The 16,741-nt window shown below is 34.1% G+C and overlaps 1 protein-coding gene across 3 annotated transcripts in view; it reads right to left on the bottom strand.

Moving 5' to 3' along the window:
• Positions 1-7,120: 7,120 nt before the first annotated feature.
• The window catches only part of LOC126821454 (diacylglycerol kinase beta), a 58,594-nt gene continuing 48,973 nt past the window's right edge, over positions 7,121-16,741 (bottom strand). For all 3 annotated transcript variants that reach the window (XM_050549877.2, XM_056100844.1, XM_056100845.1), the window contains 4 exons: positions 16,561-16,681; positions 16,122-16,182; positions 14,925-15,020; positions 7,121-13,850 (listed from right to left, as the gene is read on the bottom strand). In XM_050549877.2, coding sequence (XP_050405834.1) covers positions 14,931-15,020; positions 16,122-16,182; positions 16,561-16,681 — 272 coding nt within the window. In that variant the 3' untranslated portion in view covers positions 7,121-13,850; positions 14,925-14,930. The remainder of the gene's footprint in view (positions 13,851-14,924; positions 15,021-16,121; positions 16,183-16,560; positions 16,682-16,741) is intronic.

Here is a 16,741-nt window from a genome sequence, read left to right as displayed (position 1 = left end):
GGGATTGCTTCGATTCATCCCTACTTAATTATCTTTGGTGAAGCTTGGACAAATTTGGCTGCAATATGTCAAACTGGCGTTTGGTCATTTAGTACCATCTTTACCAAGGGCAAGGAATGTAGAGGTAAACTGAGGGTAATAGGATAAAATATACAGCATCGTTACTTTAATTGTTGACCTTGAAGGTCATCACCAATACAGATCATGCTAAATCAAACCTTCAAGGTTTTTATTGTTGTTATTATTGGTGGAAAACCTTTAAATAACCCTCACGTGACGTTAAATGTTATTGGGTCAAAAAAATGTCATATTGAATCCTGTTCGTTTCCGCGAGGTTGTGGGATTTTGACTCGTGCGTTTAATTTTTCTTCCCACTGCTAGTAAGTAATTTTCACATATATATCTATGTATGAATACTATAGCAAATAATCTTTACATATATAGTAAGTGATTTTCACATATACTTGTAGCTTGAGGTTACCGCAACTAAACTTACCTTTTTGGGTGAAATTTGGGTGAAATATACCACACGTTCCAACTACATGCTACCTTAACGACACCTTGATTACGGAGATATGCAAAATGGGTCGAACTTTTCACTGCATGAACACTCAGTTAAAATCGCGTGACAGAGAGTGCATATTCTTTAAGAAACAGCCGATACCACTTTGTTGTGTAAATGAAATATTATGGGGTTGACATGCTGTTCTGGGGGGTGGGGTGTGGATGGCCGAATGGTTAGCGCGTCTGTGCTGCATCATATTCATAAGGTCTGTCATTGAGCCAACTGGCGTGGTTTCGGTTCCATTCCAAGGTTGTACGTGACAAGAAGTAGGGTCGCCAGTACAACCTCGTGGGTTTCCCCCTGATCCTCCGGTTTCCTATCACTTCTAAAGACCCCTACACGCAAGCGAATCATTGAAATGAAATTGAACCATATGTTAGTCCCGAAATGACATTTCCCCTCTCTATCTCTCTCTCTCTCTCTGGGGGTGGATGGCCGAATGGTTAGCACGTGCGCGCTGTATCATACGGTCTATCATTGAGTCAACTGGCGGGGTTTCGATTTCCCGGTTGTACGTGACAAGGAGTAGGGTCGCCTGTCCAACCTATTGGGTTTTTTCCGGGTCTTCCGATTTCCTCCCACTGCAAAAGACCCTACGCGCAACGGCCTTCTCTTATTTCGAATTCAAATACTCAAAGGTTCTTTTACATGCACACCATCGTGTTTCCTTGGGACCTCGGTTTTTTCGTACCACCATCCGTCCTGCTCTACCGACAAGGGGGAAACCACGCTGAAACATATCCTGGGAAACTTTCTCGGCCAACTCCGGGATAGAATCCCGGACCTCCTCAAGCCGTCGCGGCTCCACTTTGTTATGGATATGACATATCTAAAATGGTATGTTTCCTTGACATCGTTCATCGTGTACCACTACCACCCTACCTAGTCACTTGTTGTAATTTGAATGCCCTTTAAGATCGATGTTACTGTATTTTAAAAAGAATAAGTAAACTGTTATTAAGAACGGACAGTGTTGCTTATGATTTTGACCTTATGTATTTCAGATCATGGCTAAATTATTGCCAATACCAGTGCTTGTCAGATATACAATTTGGATCTTTGTGTTCATTTCTGCGATCTCGGCCAAATCATCTAAAACTGGGTTCAAAATTCTGATTTCCCCGAAAGATGTACGTAATGAAAGTGGAAACCAAGTTCAGAGGATGGCACTCTATTGGTTAAAAAAAGTAACTGATTCAGAAGAATCCGAAACAGCATTTGGTAGTGACACGGTAATAGCATCTAACCACATAGATGCTGTTAAACACTCCAGTGTTGCTCATCTACAACATCGCCGTTTTCATCACGTTAAGACAGGGAACATCAGAGTCAGACCTTTCCCGTTTGAGCACAATGACAGGGGTGGTCGTAATACCCATATCAAAATTACATCTTTGGGAAGAGTCAAACGAGATGAACACAGTGGACCTAAAAAAGAATCTAATTCAGAAGAAGACCTGGAAAAAGCTAAAAGAATAGCCACGTTCTGTGAAACTCCTGAATGTGTTAAACGAATGGCGGATTATGAGAAGTTTATGAAAGACAACGGCTACGGTCCAATCAGTGATAGACTTGGATAATAACAAAAAAAACAAAACATAATTTACACTTTGCATAATCATTGAAACCGACTTCGTGTGAAGATCTATAATTGTGATCGTCCTAGGAGAACTGTCATCATTTTTATTATATTTGTTTTATAGTAAAAGATATAAAATCACTAATGTGTCTTTTTAAAAATCACTGTAAGATTTTGTGAAGCAAATGGGCTGAAAACGCGACAACTAAATTGCCCCATGTTAGAAACGAAGCGGTTTGTTATATACTCTTCAAAAAAGTTGGGGATATTGAAATGCAAATATCTATGCAGGTTGCGATATGATAAATAGTCATGGACATTTGACATGCTTTGAGAGTATGTTCACAGATGAAGAACTTGTCGCCCCAACAGAACCACTGAGCTGCACATGCGACACGCAATAGCGTCATACACTTGGGAGGGGTTCATTGTCAAATTTGACGCGTCAAGGAAGGGTTGATGAAAACTGCGGCGTGCTGGTTTATCTATCCATGTGTATTTTCCTATCGGTTCTTGCATAAGATGTATCTTTGCTTTAGTGTGTTACGTTTAATTTGATCGGGAGACGTGTTCGTCGATGTCAACGTCAACCGACAACACTGCACGAATTAGCCGTGGCACTGCAAGAGGAGTGGGTCAGATTGCCCCAAATCGTGATTGGACGGTTGATTAGAAGCATACCACGACGAATTGCTGAATGTCTGAGGATTGGTGGAGCAATTACTCATTATTAAGACAAAAATCAAAACCTTCCGTTTTCACTTTTGACGGTGTATCTCTTTGCGAGTAAAATGGGGCCGTCAGATAAGCCGCCCATATGAACTGCTTATGTTCATGTGTAGGCAATTGGCCTGTTATTAACATACACTGGTTACCTCTAATATAAACAGTACTGCATTTCCGCAGTTTTGTATTGTTTCTGAATATCCCCTACTTTTTGAAGAGTATAGTTTTGATTATTCTGTATGAACATTATCCATCAAATGATACACAAACCCTTAGAAGTTGTGGATATATAAATACAATATTTTATTTTGATGCTAAAACTTAAGTGTCATATTACAACTTAAGCAACGTTTTGTGACATTTATGTCTTGTAACTTATCCCCATCGACCAGAAGGTGCACCACTGCCGTCGTCATGTTCTGCCTTCCATTTTGCATACTTGATCATTAAGTCCATACAAGATTTGGTGGTGCAAATCGACGTAACGTCAACTCTTTTGAACAAATGTATCTTTTTGCCATGTGTATGCGTATATTCCTTCTCTTCAGCAAGCCACTTCTTCTTCAGATCTGATATAACTGCTGCTCTTAAATGTTCGTCGGGAATTTCATCCATATAGAAACCGTCGATAATTACAGATTTCCAATTAGGTAGTTCCCTACCTGGCTTGTCTGCTGCTCGTTCAACCGAAGCTTTCCTTGGTGGGGGTAAATCGGGTAGTTTCCTAGGTAACCTCTCTGATTTGTCTGCTGCTCGTTCTACAGAAGCTTTCTTTGGTGGTGGTAAATCGGGTAGTTTCCTACCTGGCTTGTCTGCTGCTTGTTCAACCGAAGCTTTCTTTGGGGGTGGTAAATTGGGTAGTTTCCTACCTGGCTTGTCTGCTGCTCGTTCTACTGAAGCTTCTTTTGATGTTGGTAAATCGGATAATTTCCTATCTACCTCGACTGGCTTGTCTGGTGCTGCTCGTTCCTTTGATGTTGGTGAAGTATTTGCTTCATTGATCAACAAGACCAAAAGTAACATAAGTACCAAAGCCATTTTGGAATCTTGAAAAGAAAACGAAAAGGATATTATTCTATATGGTTTCTGATTTTATTTTGCTAAAAAGGCATGGAACGAAATACGGTCTGGGCTATAATGTTCATGTTATCGGACTATCAGTCTATATAGTCGGTGTGTCAGAATATCATTGCAGCTCAGATTTGTAATGCGGTCGCCAAGATCGCTCCTGTAATCTAGAAAAACCTAATAAGTCAAATTTCGATGAAAATTGAGTTAGACCTATATTTGGATTTAGTATATAATATAGGGTTTTCTCCTTCACTGAAAAGGCTTCTAATTATCTTCATCTAAAAAGCCAAAATAAAATTTGTTTTATGTTCAATAGCTCAAATTTACTAGGTTTTTTCCAGATTACAGACCATTCTTGTCTGCCTGCAAATGCTATGTAAAGCAAAGGCGTTACACATTATTATAGCAGATCAGATTCTAATGAATCGAACAGTAGCACATATTTAGCTTGAAGCCGATGGTCACAATTGGCGAGGGGGGTTGAATCCCTTGGTAACTGGATCCTTTTATATTAGTTAAAGATGGATTAAAATGTTCCAACAATCAGCATCTTCTTCAGATGACGCTACAGATTTCATGAACAAAGTATTGGAACAGATGGGCTTCTCCCGAATCAATAATCAAACTGAGTATATTTTAGAATGCATTAAGCCATGCAAAATTTTATACTGCATAAAAAAAATGCAAAAACGATTATGTACTTAGGATTACTTTTTTTAATACAAAAAGCAAACTTATTTTTAACTTACCTGTCAACGCAATCCAAATTCAAATATTTCCTTCTTGCGCTTTCACAGCACCAAGATTATTTATACATCACATAAAACTGCCTAGGTCTTCACCTTTTGACAGGTTAAATTAAAAAGAGTGTTAACCAAGAATTAAATTCACGTATCCTTAGTTTGTAGGTCGAAAGTCGTCAGATGGCCTCGGTAAAAAAAAACTAGTATCAAAGATTAAGATGATTCACAATCTAGTAAGACAAAAAAGAACTCTGAATTAGAATATGATTGATATTGACTATTATATGAAATATATGGACGCTAAACCAGATTGCATTTCATTTATCTTATATAGATATATTATAATACATGTCAATCCCAGTAACACACCACTGAAGAGGAATTTAATTTAATTATTTACAAAACAAATCACTTGAGGGTTTTAGAGAGTCCTCCCCCCTACAGAGTCACAAAGATATCACACCATTTATCAGTCAATTCTTCTGACAGACATGGTTCAAATTATTTGTTCTTCTCACAAATTGGGCTAAGCTTTGTCAACATGCAGGATCCGGATATTTGTAAAAACTTGCTCTTGCGCCTTGGGGGACGTACCGACAGGTGGTCTAACGCTTGCGCTTTAGATCCGAAGGTCTTTCATCAATCCTCATAAATCATAGTTTGAATCCAACTCTTTTATGTGATGGGGATTCAGTTCGCTTGGCTACGGATTTCTCCCAATGCTGAAGACACCCGGGGCCTGTTTCACGACATTTTTACTAAGGTAAAATCCAAATTTTAGTAATTTGATTCAAAATTGAAATATCTATTAAAATTTTGGATTTCATCTTTAGTTAAGATTTCGTGAAACAGGGCCCTGCATTATGAGAGAATGAAGACTGACATACGTGTGAGTATATAATTTTACCTTGACAGCGGCACTACGGCCTACTATTATTCTGAATTCCAACTGTCGAGGGTTCTTTTACGTGCACGCCAATGTTTACACGGAGTAAAGGACTTCGGTTTTTCGTCACATCCGAGCGACTAGACACTGTTCCTTGTCAGGCCCTCCGTTCTGCATTACCAGGAAGGGGAAACCAACGCCCACGTTCAACCTAATGAAATCACAACAATTCTATAATTTCATGTACAAATTATTATTTTTATTTTTTGTATACATTGCAAACAAGTTTTGGTATAACGAACACAAATTTGTATATTAAACATAAAAAGTGGTTAAAAAGTAAACAAATGAACAAGTAACAATATGAAGTGAAAGACGTCACAAAAAAAAAATTCACAAAAGAAAAAAAAAACCAGATCAGTAGTTATATTAAAAGATGAAATTGTAAAAAGTTGAAATTATTTACTGGGGACTTAAAAATGGACAAAAAGCTTAAATTTGATATAGATAAAGCTTAGACTATAGTGAAAATAAAATGAACTATAATAGCGTAAATTACTTGATTTAAAGAATTTTTATGATGAAAAAGCAATGTTAAATAACAGAATTATTTTTAAAAAGCTAATCTACAATTATTAGAAGTATATTAACAGTTTATTTAAAAAGTTATTTTACAAAGAATACATATACATAATTATATTATAAAGTTTTATACATATCCTAAAGTCCAGTGTCCCTGTATACATGAATCTATCTACGGTAAAATCGCTAAACATTCATTGTTTACTGCGTGTTTCTTACGAAAACCTAGTAATTTATTTGAAAATTTAAAAATATTCAATTATTTTCTGAACCTAAATCTATTATAAAACAGAGTTTGTCTATTGTAGCCTATTATTTCTATAACCTAAACGATATGAATTCCAAATTTTTAGCTAACAATAATTTGAACACGTACATTTTAAGAGTTAGTAAAGAATGTTTCTCAAGTTATTTTATTTAAATGTATCTTAATATATTTTCAACTAGGTATGATATAATCTTAGTAACTACACCTGGATTCCTATACCAATAACTTATCTTTATATTCAGTCTAGATAAAACGGTCATTCCTGCGCTAAAAATGGTCCGTTTTCTAGGCCTACTCATCTGGGTTGCCGTTTACTACAAATACTGTCTTTGTGATTCGTTTTTATTACGCGAATAAAAAAACATTAGCTTCGTGCTTCAATACGGGACAAATGGTCATATATTTATGTATTTATTTGTCAAACTATCATAAATTTTTAATTGACTTACTGATTCAGTCATATCGGGTAATGATGGGTTGGTTTTCCCAGAATGCTTTAGAGTAGGAGATCAGATAAATATACACAAATTTACACATCTGAAAGACTCGTTCTGCCATTTTTTTTCTGATTTAAAAATTCATTTAGAGAAATTCACAGCTTTTATATCATTCGGAATTAAGAGACCCACTACCAACGGAAAGTGTACACAACTAGCTATCATAAGATTTCGAGCCATAGTTTCGTACGCCTTTATTAGTGATTTTTAAACACAGTGAATTACACCGAGGCTCTTCAAAATGAAATATGGAACTATTAAATTCTCTTTAAAACATGATTTATTCAATATATGGTAACTAGGCTATCTGGATTCACTACTAACAACTAAACTTTTTGACATTTTTCTTCCTTTTAGCGCAATGAGCAACAAGTTTACGTAAAACTATTTCAAAAACTGTCTTCCTTGGACCTGACTCCATTCTGTAAAGGCGTATTACAAAATGAATGTTTCATGTCATAAAACCTTATCAACCAGAAATCATTTTTATTAAGGTAGAGTTTATTCTGCAGTTTAAATATTATTCTAGAAACAATTAAAGGAAGTTACAGAATATTCTTGTGTTCACAGTTTGTAATGCTTATTGTGTTCTGTAATAATTTCAACAAATAATAACCGATATGTTTAGGCATTGTCCCGGTCATCGTCCGTTTCCCAAAGCATGATCTGCAAGGGAAGACAACTCTGCTTGGGAGAATGGGTATTCTTGTCACTGATCCACGTTCACGTAATCTTGAATACCGTTGTATTTTGTGCGCTCCAAATAATGCATGGTTCGCTTTAGATAATCAATTACATGTACTAAACTCCAGAAATACTGTATGGCTATTGTCAATATTCTTATACTTATATTCAGCTGTTATTTAAAGCAAATTACAATACAATATATCACAAAAGTCTACGGTAATAATAAAATAATAGTAATAATTAATTAATTAATTAATTATAATAATAATAATAGGTAATCAAAATTACACTTATTCAATTAATAAACACACAAATCAACAACTTTAAAGAAAGATATGCCCGCATAATCTTTTTTAAAGTTTAAATGGGTTAAATGTATACATCTTATTTCACACTAGATTAACACATGCACAAAATTTTAATTGAGCATTTAAAATCTTTTCACCTCAGGAAACCAAAATCTGTATCATTATACAAAATGAACCAGACTTTGGTTGCTGGGCACGATTGGCCAATTTCATATTGTCATCTTTATTTCCCTTACTTGAATTTAAAAAAAAACATGATTGTGAACAACTAGAACACAAATCAATTTTGCACACAAATTAAGGCTGTTTAGAGACAATGTGAAACTGATCCTTAATAATATGTTAAGAAAAAAGCATAATTGTTATAAATTTACTCATAATTGTAATCACACTTGAATTGTTTTGAATACAATTAGACACAGGGGTAGGGGACTAGGAAGTTTGAATGTGTTGTGAGATGGGGGCAGTAACTTGGAAGTTGGATTAATTAGGGTGCCCCATACCAGAAGAAAATTACTACACTTACTATTCTTGAAATCAGACCTTAGCAAATTCTAAATTCTACTACCTTAATATAATTTGTAATTTTGTTTTCTTCTAACACAACTTATTCTTATTTTATTTAACACCATTAACAATTCTATATTTTTTAAACACAATTTGTAATTTTGTTTTCTTCTAACCAAATTTACAATTCTATTATTGTTTTAACACAATTAAATTATATTGCAGCCCCACCCCACACCCCTTCACAAATGCATCATTTTTTCTGGTACAAGGACTAGAATGGGTTAATAAAAAGGGTGCTCTTACAACAGATAGTACTGTTAAACAAGAATACAGACAATTTCTTATAAATATAGTATTTGTTTACAGTTTACCAATCTGATTTCAATACCATTTCTGTGTAGAGGTCAAGGTTATGTTTATCATTCACACTGATCAATCAGCAAATTTCTAACAAACAAGTTATGATTGAGCATTAAACTACCTACCAGCAATAATATTACAAAAGTACCTTAATGATAAAATGACAATTTACTATTTTGGGGGTTCAAAGGGTTAACTAATATCCCATTTATTGCTCCTTTTGTAGTTTATAAAAGCCAGATTACTACAGAAAATATTGCTGTGATGTAACAGATGAAGTTCTACAATCCTACCCCTAATTGATTTTCAAATTTAATTTCCATCCAGTTGAACAGTACTATTAGATAATGAAACAACTATCAGATAAAAACGGACATGTGGTTTATTAAAAGAGACACTTGAATTAAAATGAATCTAAATAAATTAACGGATTATAATAATATTAATTTTTCATGCTTTAATAATAAACACAGATATAAATACTTAACTATTATTTCTTTGACATTTATAAGTGAAATAACAATGATATATATCGATATTCAAATCTAGGTATCAAAGGGCGGATTAATTTTAATATAAATGAAGAGTGTGTTGATGTCAATGTTTCAAATATACCATTGGTGAAATCTAAAGCCTCTGCATGCCAAATAGTTCGCAAGGTGGTTAAAAAAACATGAACCATTTTACAATTAAATTAAGCCAAATCGAACTTATAAATAATGGCCTGACTTGTATAGAATTATAAACAAATCATAAAGATGGAAGTGTGACATCAACAAAATTTAATAAATTTCAACTGGTTTAATTAAAATTACAGTCAATCAATTTGAATTAACTGTGCAGTCCCAAGTTTGGACTAATATTTAGTTTAGTTTATTCATCATTTGATCCAGCTGCTATACAGATCTATCGGCCTGTCCAACCTCTATTACTCTTTCATAGGAGTGTTGCGCTCCCCTTTTCGATTCCTAATTTTGATAACGTAACAATCTTTGAATTTATATTTGACATTTTTTCCGGCATGTTGTGGCTTAACTACAAAGTTCGTTTCAACTGATTTCAAGCAGTAGATTTCAGATATTTGTAAAAGTATTTCCATATATCGACATCTTAAGATTTCGTACTTTGTACAAATTTCAATTTTGACTGACTATATTGTGTTACTAGCTGGAGCCTAACTCTCTTTACACATTTTTATTTAACTGTTTGACCATTAGCTTTGCCCAATAGAACCAAGCATGTTTGAATTTAAAAAACAAAAAAAAATAACATCTGATTTAAACTATTTTCAGTCCTATTTTTTCAAGTACACACAAGGCTGTTTTCCTTAAAACTTAAGACATATCTTGAAACGTAACAAACCACCTACATGTACATTCTAAATATTAAAAAGAATTTGATGAACACATACATTAATTATTAACTTACAGTTTACTTTAGGAATAGTTGCTGTCCAAAGGTCAAATATGGCTGATGTCCCCTGCTTCAATCCCAAACTATATAGATGACACTCAATTATTATTCTACTTAACCTGAGCAGTAAATGCTAATTATAGAACTAATATTAGTCATCTACACTAAGTTTAACCATTCTACCTCAATTAGCAGCATCAGAATTGTATTCCAAAAAGTGTGACAGGCTACCGCAATGAAATTTCTTAACCTAAACAGAAACTGCTCATCATCAAACCCACCCATTCAAGGCGGTCGGCTCATGAACAACTAAACCCAAATTTAAACAGATGTGACAGATGGACAAACCCATGTTAATAGTCCATGGCCTTTGAATTACACATCCCATCTAGTAAACCTAAATAACGAGTGCTTCTAGATTTTTCAAATTTTGCTTGTTAGCGCCTTTCCAAATTTGTCTGGTTCCCATGTATCCTTAAATCTGACCCTGGTATAGTAACATGTATAAAATAAACTGTAATTAAGAGACACAGTGAATCTATTTAGTACATCATGTGAAGGATATAACAACAGACTATAAACCATAACATTATTATAATTAACAGTTATAATTTAAATTGCATGAAATAGCTGGAGAAGAAAAGCTTGTTATAGCGTTATCGTATTTGAAAGTTTAAACCATACAAGAATTATATTGTACTAAATAGCTGCCTTTTAACAACGAATAGAAAAGACAAACAATAATACATAATAATAATAATAATAATGTCTGTCAAAAAATGGATAATAACAATGATATAGGGTATGAAAGATGGATAGGCCTACCATATATTGATATGGTGAAGACAATGTGTGTATGAAACACAGTAATATTAAGACATGATATATGATAAACATTGTACATATACATAATAATGGATGTAAATATACATTATTAATAAGTCTAATATATAAACTGATTAGTCTTGAACACTAATTAGGCTATGTATATAAAGTGTGTTAGTTTGAAAATAAACACTAATTATATAAAGAGCATTATAAATCTAATGTTAAGACCTGAAGTATAACAATGTTTTGACATAATTTGATTTAAGAAGACTTATTATATATACTGATTATCATAAAAAGTGTGTTATAAATTTTATGTAAAGTCTTGAACAATTAGTATATAGTACAATGTAACGATGATTTGACACAATCTGATTTATGGATACTAATTAGCATAAAAAGAGTGTTATAAATTTACTGTTAAATCTTGAACACATAGTATAATATGTAAGGATTTTGACATAATCTGAGTTATATACACTGTTTAGCATAGTGTTAAAAATTTACTGTAGAGTCTTGAACACTTAGTACATTGAGCTAGGTAAGGAATTTTGACATTATCTGATTTATATAATTCGTTTAGCATTTTAAAAAAAAGTGTGTTAAAAGTTTACTGTACTGCCCTATGCAACTTAATATTTTGACAATCTGATTAATGAACTGTTTAGCATAAAATGAGTGTTATAAATTGAATGTAAAGTCCTGAACACTTATTGTACTATGTAATTTGATATTTTTGACATATAATGAACACTAATTATATATAAAATGATTAGCATAAAAAGAGTGTTCTGAACATTTGTTATATGGTACAATGTATGGTTGTTTTGACAATTAATTTTGATTTCACTAGCTAATATATGGTTTAATATTAAATACTGTTATAGTGAAGAAGAGAGTATAAAGACTATGAGAGAGATTCTAGTTATTATGTATATACATAAATTTACACCAACTCCTGGAAACATAATTAAATCTTCATTAATTACTATGTTTATCAGAATAACATTTTATCTTGGTAAGGGTGGTGATGAAAAATAGAATGTTAAAACCCCATTTCATTTATATCCTGGAAAAATTCAAAACAACAATAGTAATGGGTGTTGTACAACAGGCAGGATAGGTTAACTGTTTCTAGAACACAAATTTTTACTTTTGATACAATATTTCACTTAAGGGGATCATTTGTATTTGACAAGTCAAAGTTTTACAAAACGTGTCTTCTGACTTTTTTTATGCATTTCCACATTATTTCGAAAAATATGTCTATTTTTATTTCTAATTTGTATGATCAATCCATATCTTTATTGTAAATTTAAGAAATTCACACAATCAATAATTTGTGTAGTATTTGTTGAACGTACAATATACACAATTTTCTTAACTTTATCATCTGAAGTCTATACATAAATCTATGTTGACTGATCTGTGCGAGTGAAATGAAATGAAATGGGGTTTAACATCCTACTTGTCTGTTCCAACTGGCCTAATGAAGATGGGTGTATGCGCTACGGCTGACTCTAATTTTAAATTCAAATTGTCAAGGGTTCTTTTACGTGCACGCCAATGTGTACACAGGACCTCAGTTTTCCGTCCCATCCGAACAATTAGACTCTGTCCTTGTCAGGCCTTCCATCAAACACCACTGACAAGGGAGAACCACACCAGAAAACCCAAGAAACTTTCACGGTCAACACCAGGAGTGAACCCGATACCTCCTGGGTTAGCAATTCAACGTCTTACTCACTGAGTCACCGCTGCTCACTCTGGTGCAAGCGATTTCTTACATAGTAAATTAGAAGAAAGATTTAACTATGTTTCCATTATTTGATCTTTGGGACCATTTATGTATCACTGGTTTGGTAATGAAGAAACAAGACAGACAAAAATATAAAAACAACCCCATTTGATTGATAGACTCTTCCCAAAACCCGCACAGATTGAATAAAAGATTAACATTTTGGAAGAGTTCATAATTCATCAATGGGAGTGTTTAATATTTCATCAATTCTTTCTTCAAGCCTGGCAAAATGAACAATTGTTTATGATGAAGTAAATGCCATACATAATGATGTACGTTTTTACTGAAAGCCAGCTAACTATTGATGGCATGTGTCACAAGATATCTTGGCATGATAGAATCTAAAACTACACTTTCCTACTGTCTATATATGTAATAATGCTTTAAATACTATAAACACAAACCAAATATTACTAGCACAAACAATTATTAAATTTCAAGTATTGCTATATAAATAATAATTATTCTATATTCAATCTGTAGTGTGCTTAAAAACAACAAATAAATACTGTAAAACAAGAAATAAATGCGTCATGAAATTAATGTGACCAAAAGAGGCCAATATACATGTGTTAAATTCTTGTTTCACAGCGAACGAGGGGAATCTAAAAACCCAATAAATAATAGAACACACGTTAGAAACATGTGGTTAAAATAATCAGATATTTAAAACAATAAATAGGAAAGAGAAGGGAGGAGGGGGGATATAAACAAAGTCTATATGAACAAACTTTTATAATTCTTGGTGGCACTAAATTGTTATACATATATATAGAAAGCAGCTTGGTAATATTTCTATAGTCTTGTTTGTTTAGTGGTATATTGTTTAAGCTATATGTACATCCTATAGAACCAATAGCTCCACACTATCTTCGGCTTTCCTTCAGTCTTTATAAAGAATAAATAATAATAATAATTAAAAAAAAACAAGTCACTTGGCTAAGCAATACAAATTTTGATTGAGTTGCAAATTTCTAGAGAAAGAAAGAATGTTTTCACCCTCTTCTTCTATTAAGGAAATCCATTCTGAAAAGAGAAATAAAGACTGTTGGTCATATGATAAAGGCAGTGTCGTATTTACTTATACGCTTGGCAGACTGAAGTCTAGGACTACAAGATCTAGGGGACCTCTGGCCAAAGTGTATTATATTTTTGACACTGACATATAAAGCTCTGTTACATACACAAAGGGTACGATTAAATGATGTTTTTGTTACAGTCAAGCCTGCAGTTATAACTTTTTTAGCAAGGTAGATATCAGATCATATGTAGGGCTCAGTGATTGGAAGTGACGATAGATATCATGGATCAGCCAGGCTTACCCAATTCAGGGCCACCTTGGCTCGGTGCATATGACACTTATTCACAAAAGGTCCCAGGTTCGATTCTTCTGGATTTTCCAGCCTGGTTTCCCCTTGTAAGAGATGCAGGAGGTCCCATGTTTTAGCATTGAAAACACGATTAGGATCCCCTGACGTTCGAAAAAAACTCAGAATAGACCCAAATGCTGCTGTATGGCCAAAATTTGCCTCATCTTATAGGACATTGCCATCTTCATTAGCCTAGTTGGTGTATAAAACTAAAATCTTAAAACCCATTTTGTTCATTCATACTGTCCAGAACACCTGGTACCATTTCACTAGGAAGTGACAGTATATAGCTAATAGGGAGCCACAGTGGCTAAGTGAGTAAGATGCTGGCTCACTAGCCTGGAGGTCGTGGGTTCGATCCCGGTGTTGGCCAAGAAAGATCATCGAGATTTTCCGCCGTGGTTTTCCCTTGTCAGTAGTGCAGGATGGAGGGCCTGACAAGAACAACTGTCTAGTCGTTCGGATGTGACATAAAACCGAGTTCCTGTTCACACATTGATGTGCCTGTAAAAGATCCCTTGGCAGTTGGAATTTTATATAAGAGTATATAATAGCACACTGTATGGCGTATACCTGTCTTCATTAGCCCAGTTGGAGCAGAACAGTAGGATGTTAAAACTCCATTTCATTTCATTTCATATAGCGAACAACTTTCAATGTGTTAATGTATTCATACAGCTAACAACTTTCAATGTGTTTATGTGTTTATAATGTAGAAGTAAACACTTACCATGTGTTATTTTTTAAAGATTTTAAAGAGTTTGGATTTCTTACTGGAAGGAGGGGCCACTAACATTGGCACTTGGTTCTTATGGGTAACATATATCTGTAATAAATAATAATTTAATCCAGAAATTAACATGTGTATAATAGCATGGATATTACAGAAGAGATTGAACAAAAGTTAAACAAGCTCCGCCTACTGAATCAGAAAACTAGAGCGTCCACAAGATTTTTTGAAGTGATCAAGGGCCATTGACAGTAGTTTTCGAAAATCGCTGAAAATCAATAGGCTTCTTCGTCTCATGACCTTTAACACTGTGTATAAATTTAAAGTCAATCGGATATTAACTTTAGCAATTGTGGACGCCGGACCGACAACAATATACGACCACATTTCAATGTGGGCGTATAAAAACAGAGACCCTGTGTACACGTGGGTATGCACATAAAAGAACCCTTGACTGTGAAGCACTGATGTCCAGGCAAATTCCCCCCCCCCCCCCATATGCCCATCTTTATTAGCCCAGTTGGTGTAGAGAAGTTAAACTAATGTACCATATTTCCACAAATTGTTAGCCCTAAACTAATGGTAACAAGTTAGTTCTTACTGAGCCTCTCACAAAAATGTTGGTCAAACATCAGAACAGCTAAGTTGTGAAGACAATCAAAGCTGCTTTTAGTACCGACATTTAACACTTCTATGGTGGAAACATCGGGCTACAAAAGCCAAACATCACCATCAACCCAACATAATCAAATAACATCCGTAATGGCTATTTCATTTATTTTCAAACTTGAGGAAGAATTACCACTGTAGGGGGGAAAAAAGAGTCATAAATCTTATTAAAATATAGATTTGACGTCATCCTTTGATGTTGGTGTACCATTATTTCCAATAATGTATGGGCAACTTGCCAATCGTACATTATCTATACTAGATGAAATATTGGACTCGCATGACGTATTTCACTGAAAAGCATGTGCGGAATAGTGTCTGTATTTTAAGTTGTTTAATGGTCTCGATCTAAAGACATTGCGTAATATATTGAAACAACACGAGGCGTTAACTTAATGTCTCGCTCTCGACCATTTAACCATACTTATTATATTGTTATCTAATGCATTATCATCTATGGAAATTGTGATCAGACAATGTCATCATTTGAAAAGAGGGAGATATCTGATTATAATATACTATTCTTACCGTACAGGGCGGTTGCATCCAAGGTTCTCCATCAATTTGCATTGGAAACCTTTTACGTGTCCTATATAATATAAACAAAATTTCATTTACTGATTACACACACAACCAAATATACTGATTACACACACAACCAAATACACACATATTCTGATTACACACACAATCAAATACATGGTTTACACCCACAACCAAATACACTGATAACACACCAAAATCAAATACACCGATTTTCCACAACCAAATACACTGATTACACACACACACAACCAAATATACTGATTAAACACCAAAAACAAATATAGCGAATTCATACAACCAAATACACTGATTACAGCTCAATTAGAATCCAAGACACTGATAGACAGACAGATGTACAAACCCATTTTAACCGGACAACAAGTTTGTATATTTACAAGTGATAAGTATAGATGAAACCTACCTAATAACAACCTGAGAGCATTGTGCTAATCGTCGACCTGATGCCCTTAATCCAGCATACACTTGTCCTACATGCATACTGCTCTCAATACCAACTACTTCTATCATTTTATCACCAACATCTATAATAGATAACAGATTTTAATGGCCTCCTCCCCTTTAAAACACCAGATTTTAATGTC

Source organism: Patella vulgata, chromosome 5, assembly GCF_932274485.2.
Source record: "Patella vulgata chromosome 5, xgPatVulg1.2, whole genome shotgun sequence".
Lineage (NCBI taxonomy): Eukaryota > Metazoa > Mollusca > Gastropoda > Patellidae > Patella > Patella vulgata.
Note: the sequence above shows the minus strand (reverse complement) of the source record. Positions and strands in the feature narration are given on the sequence as shown.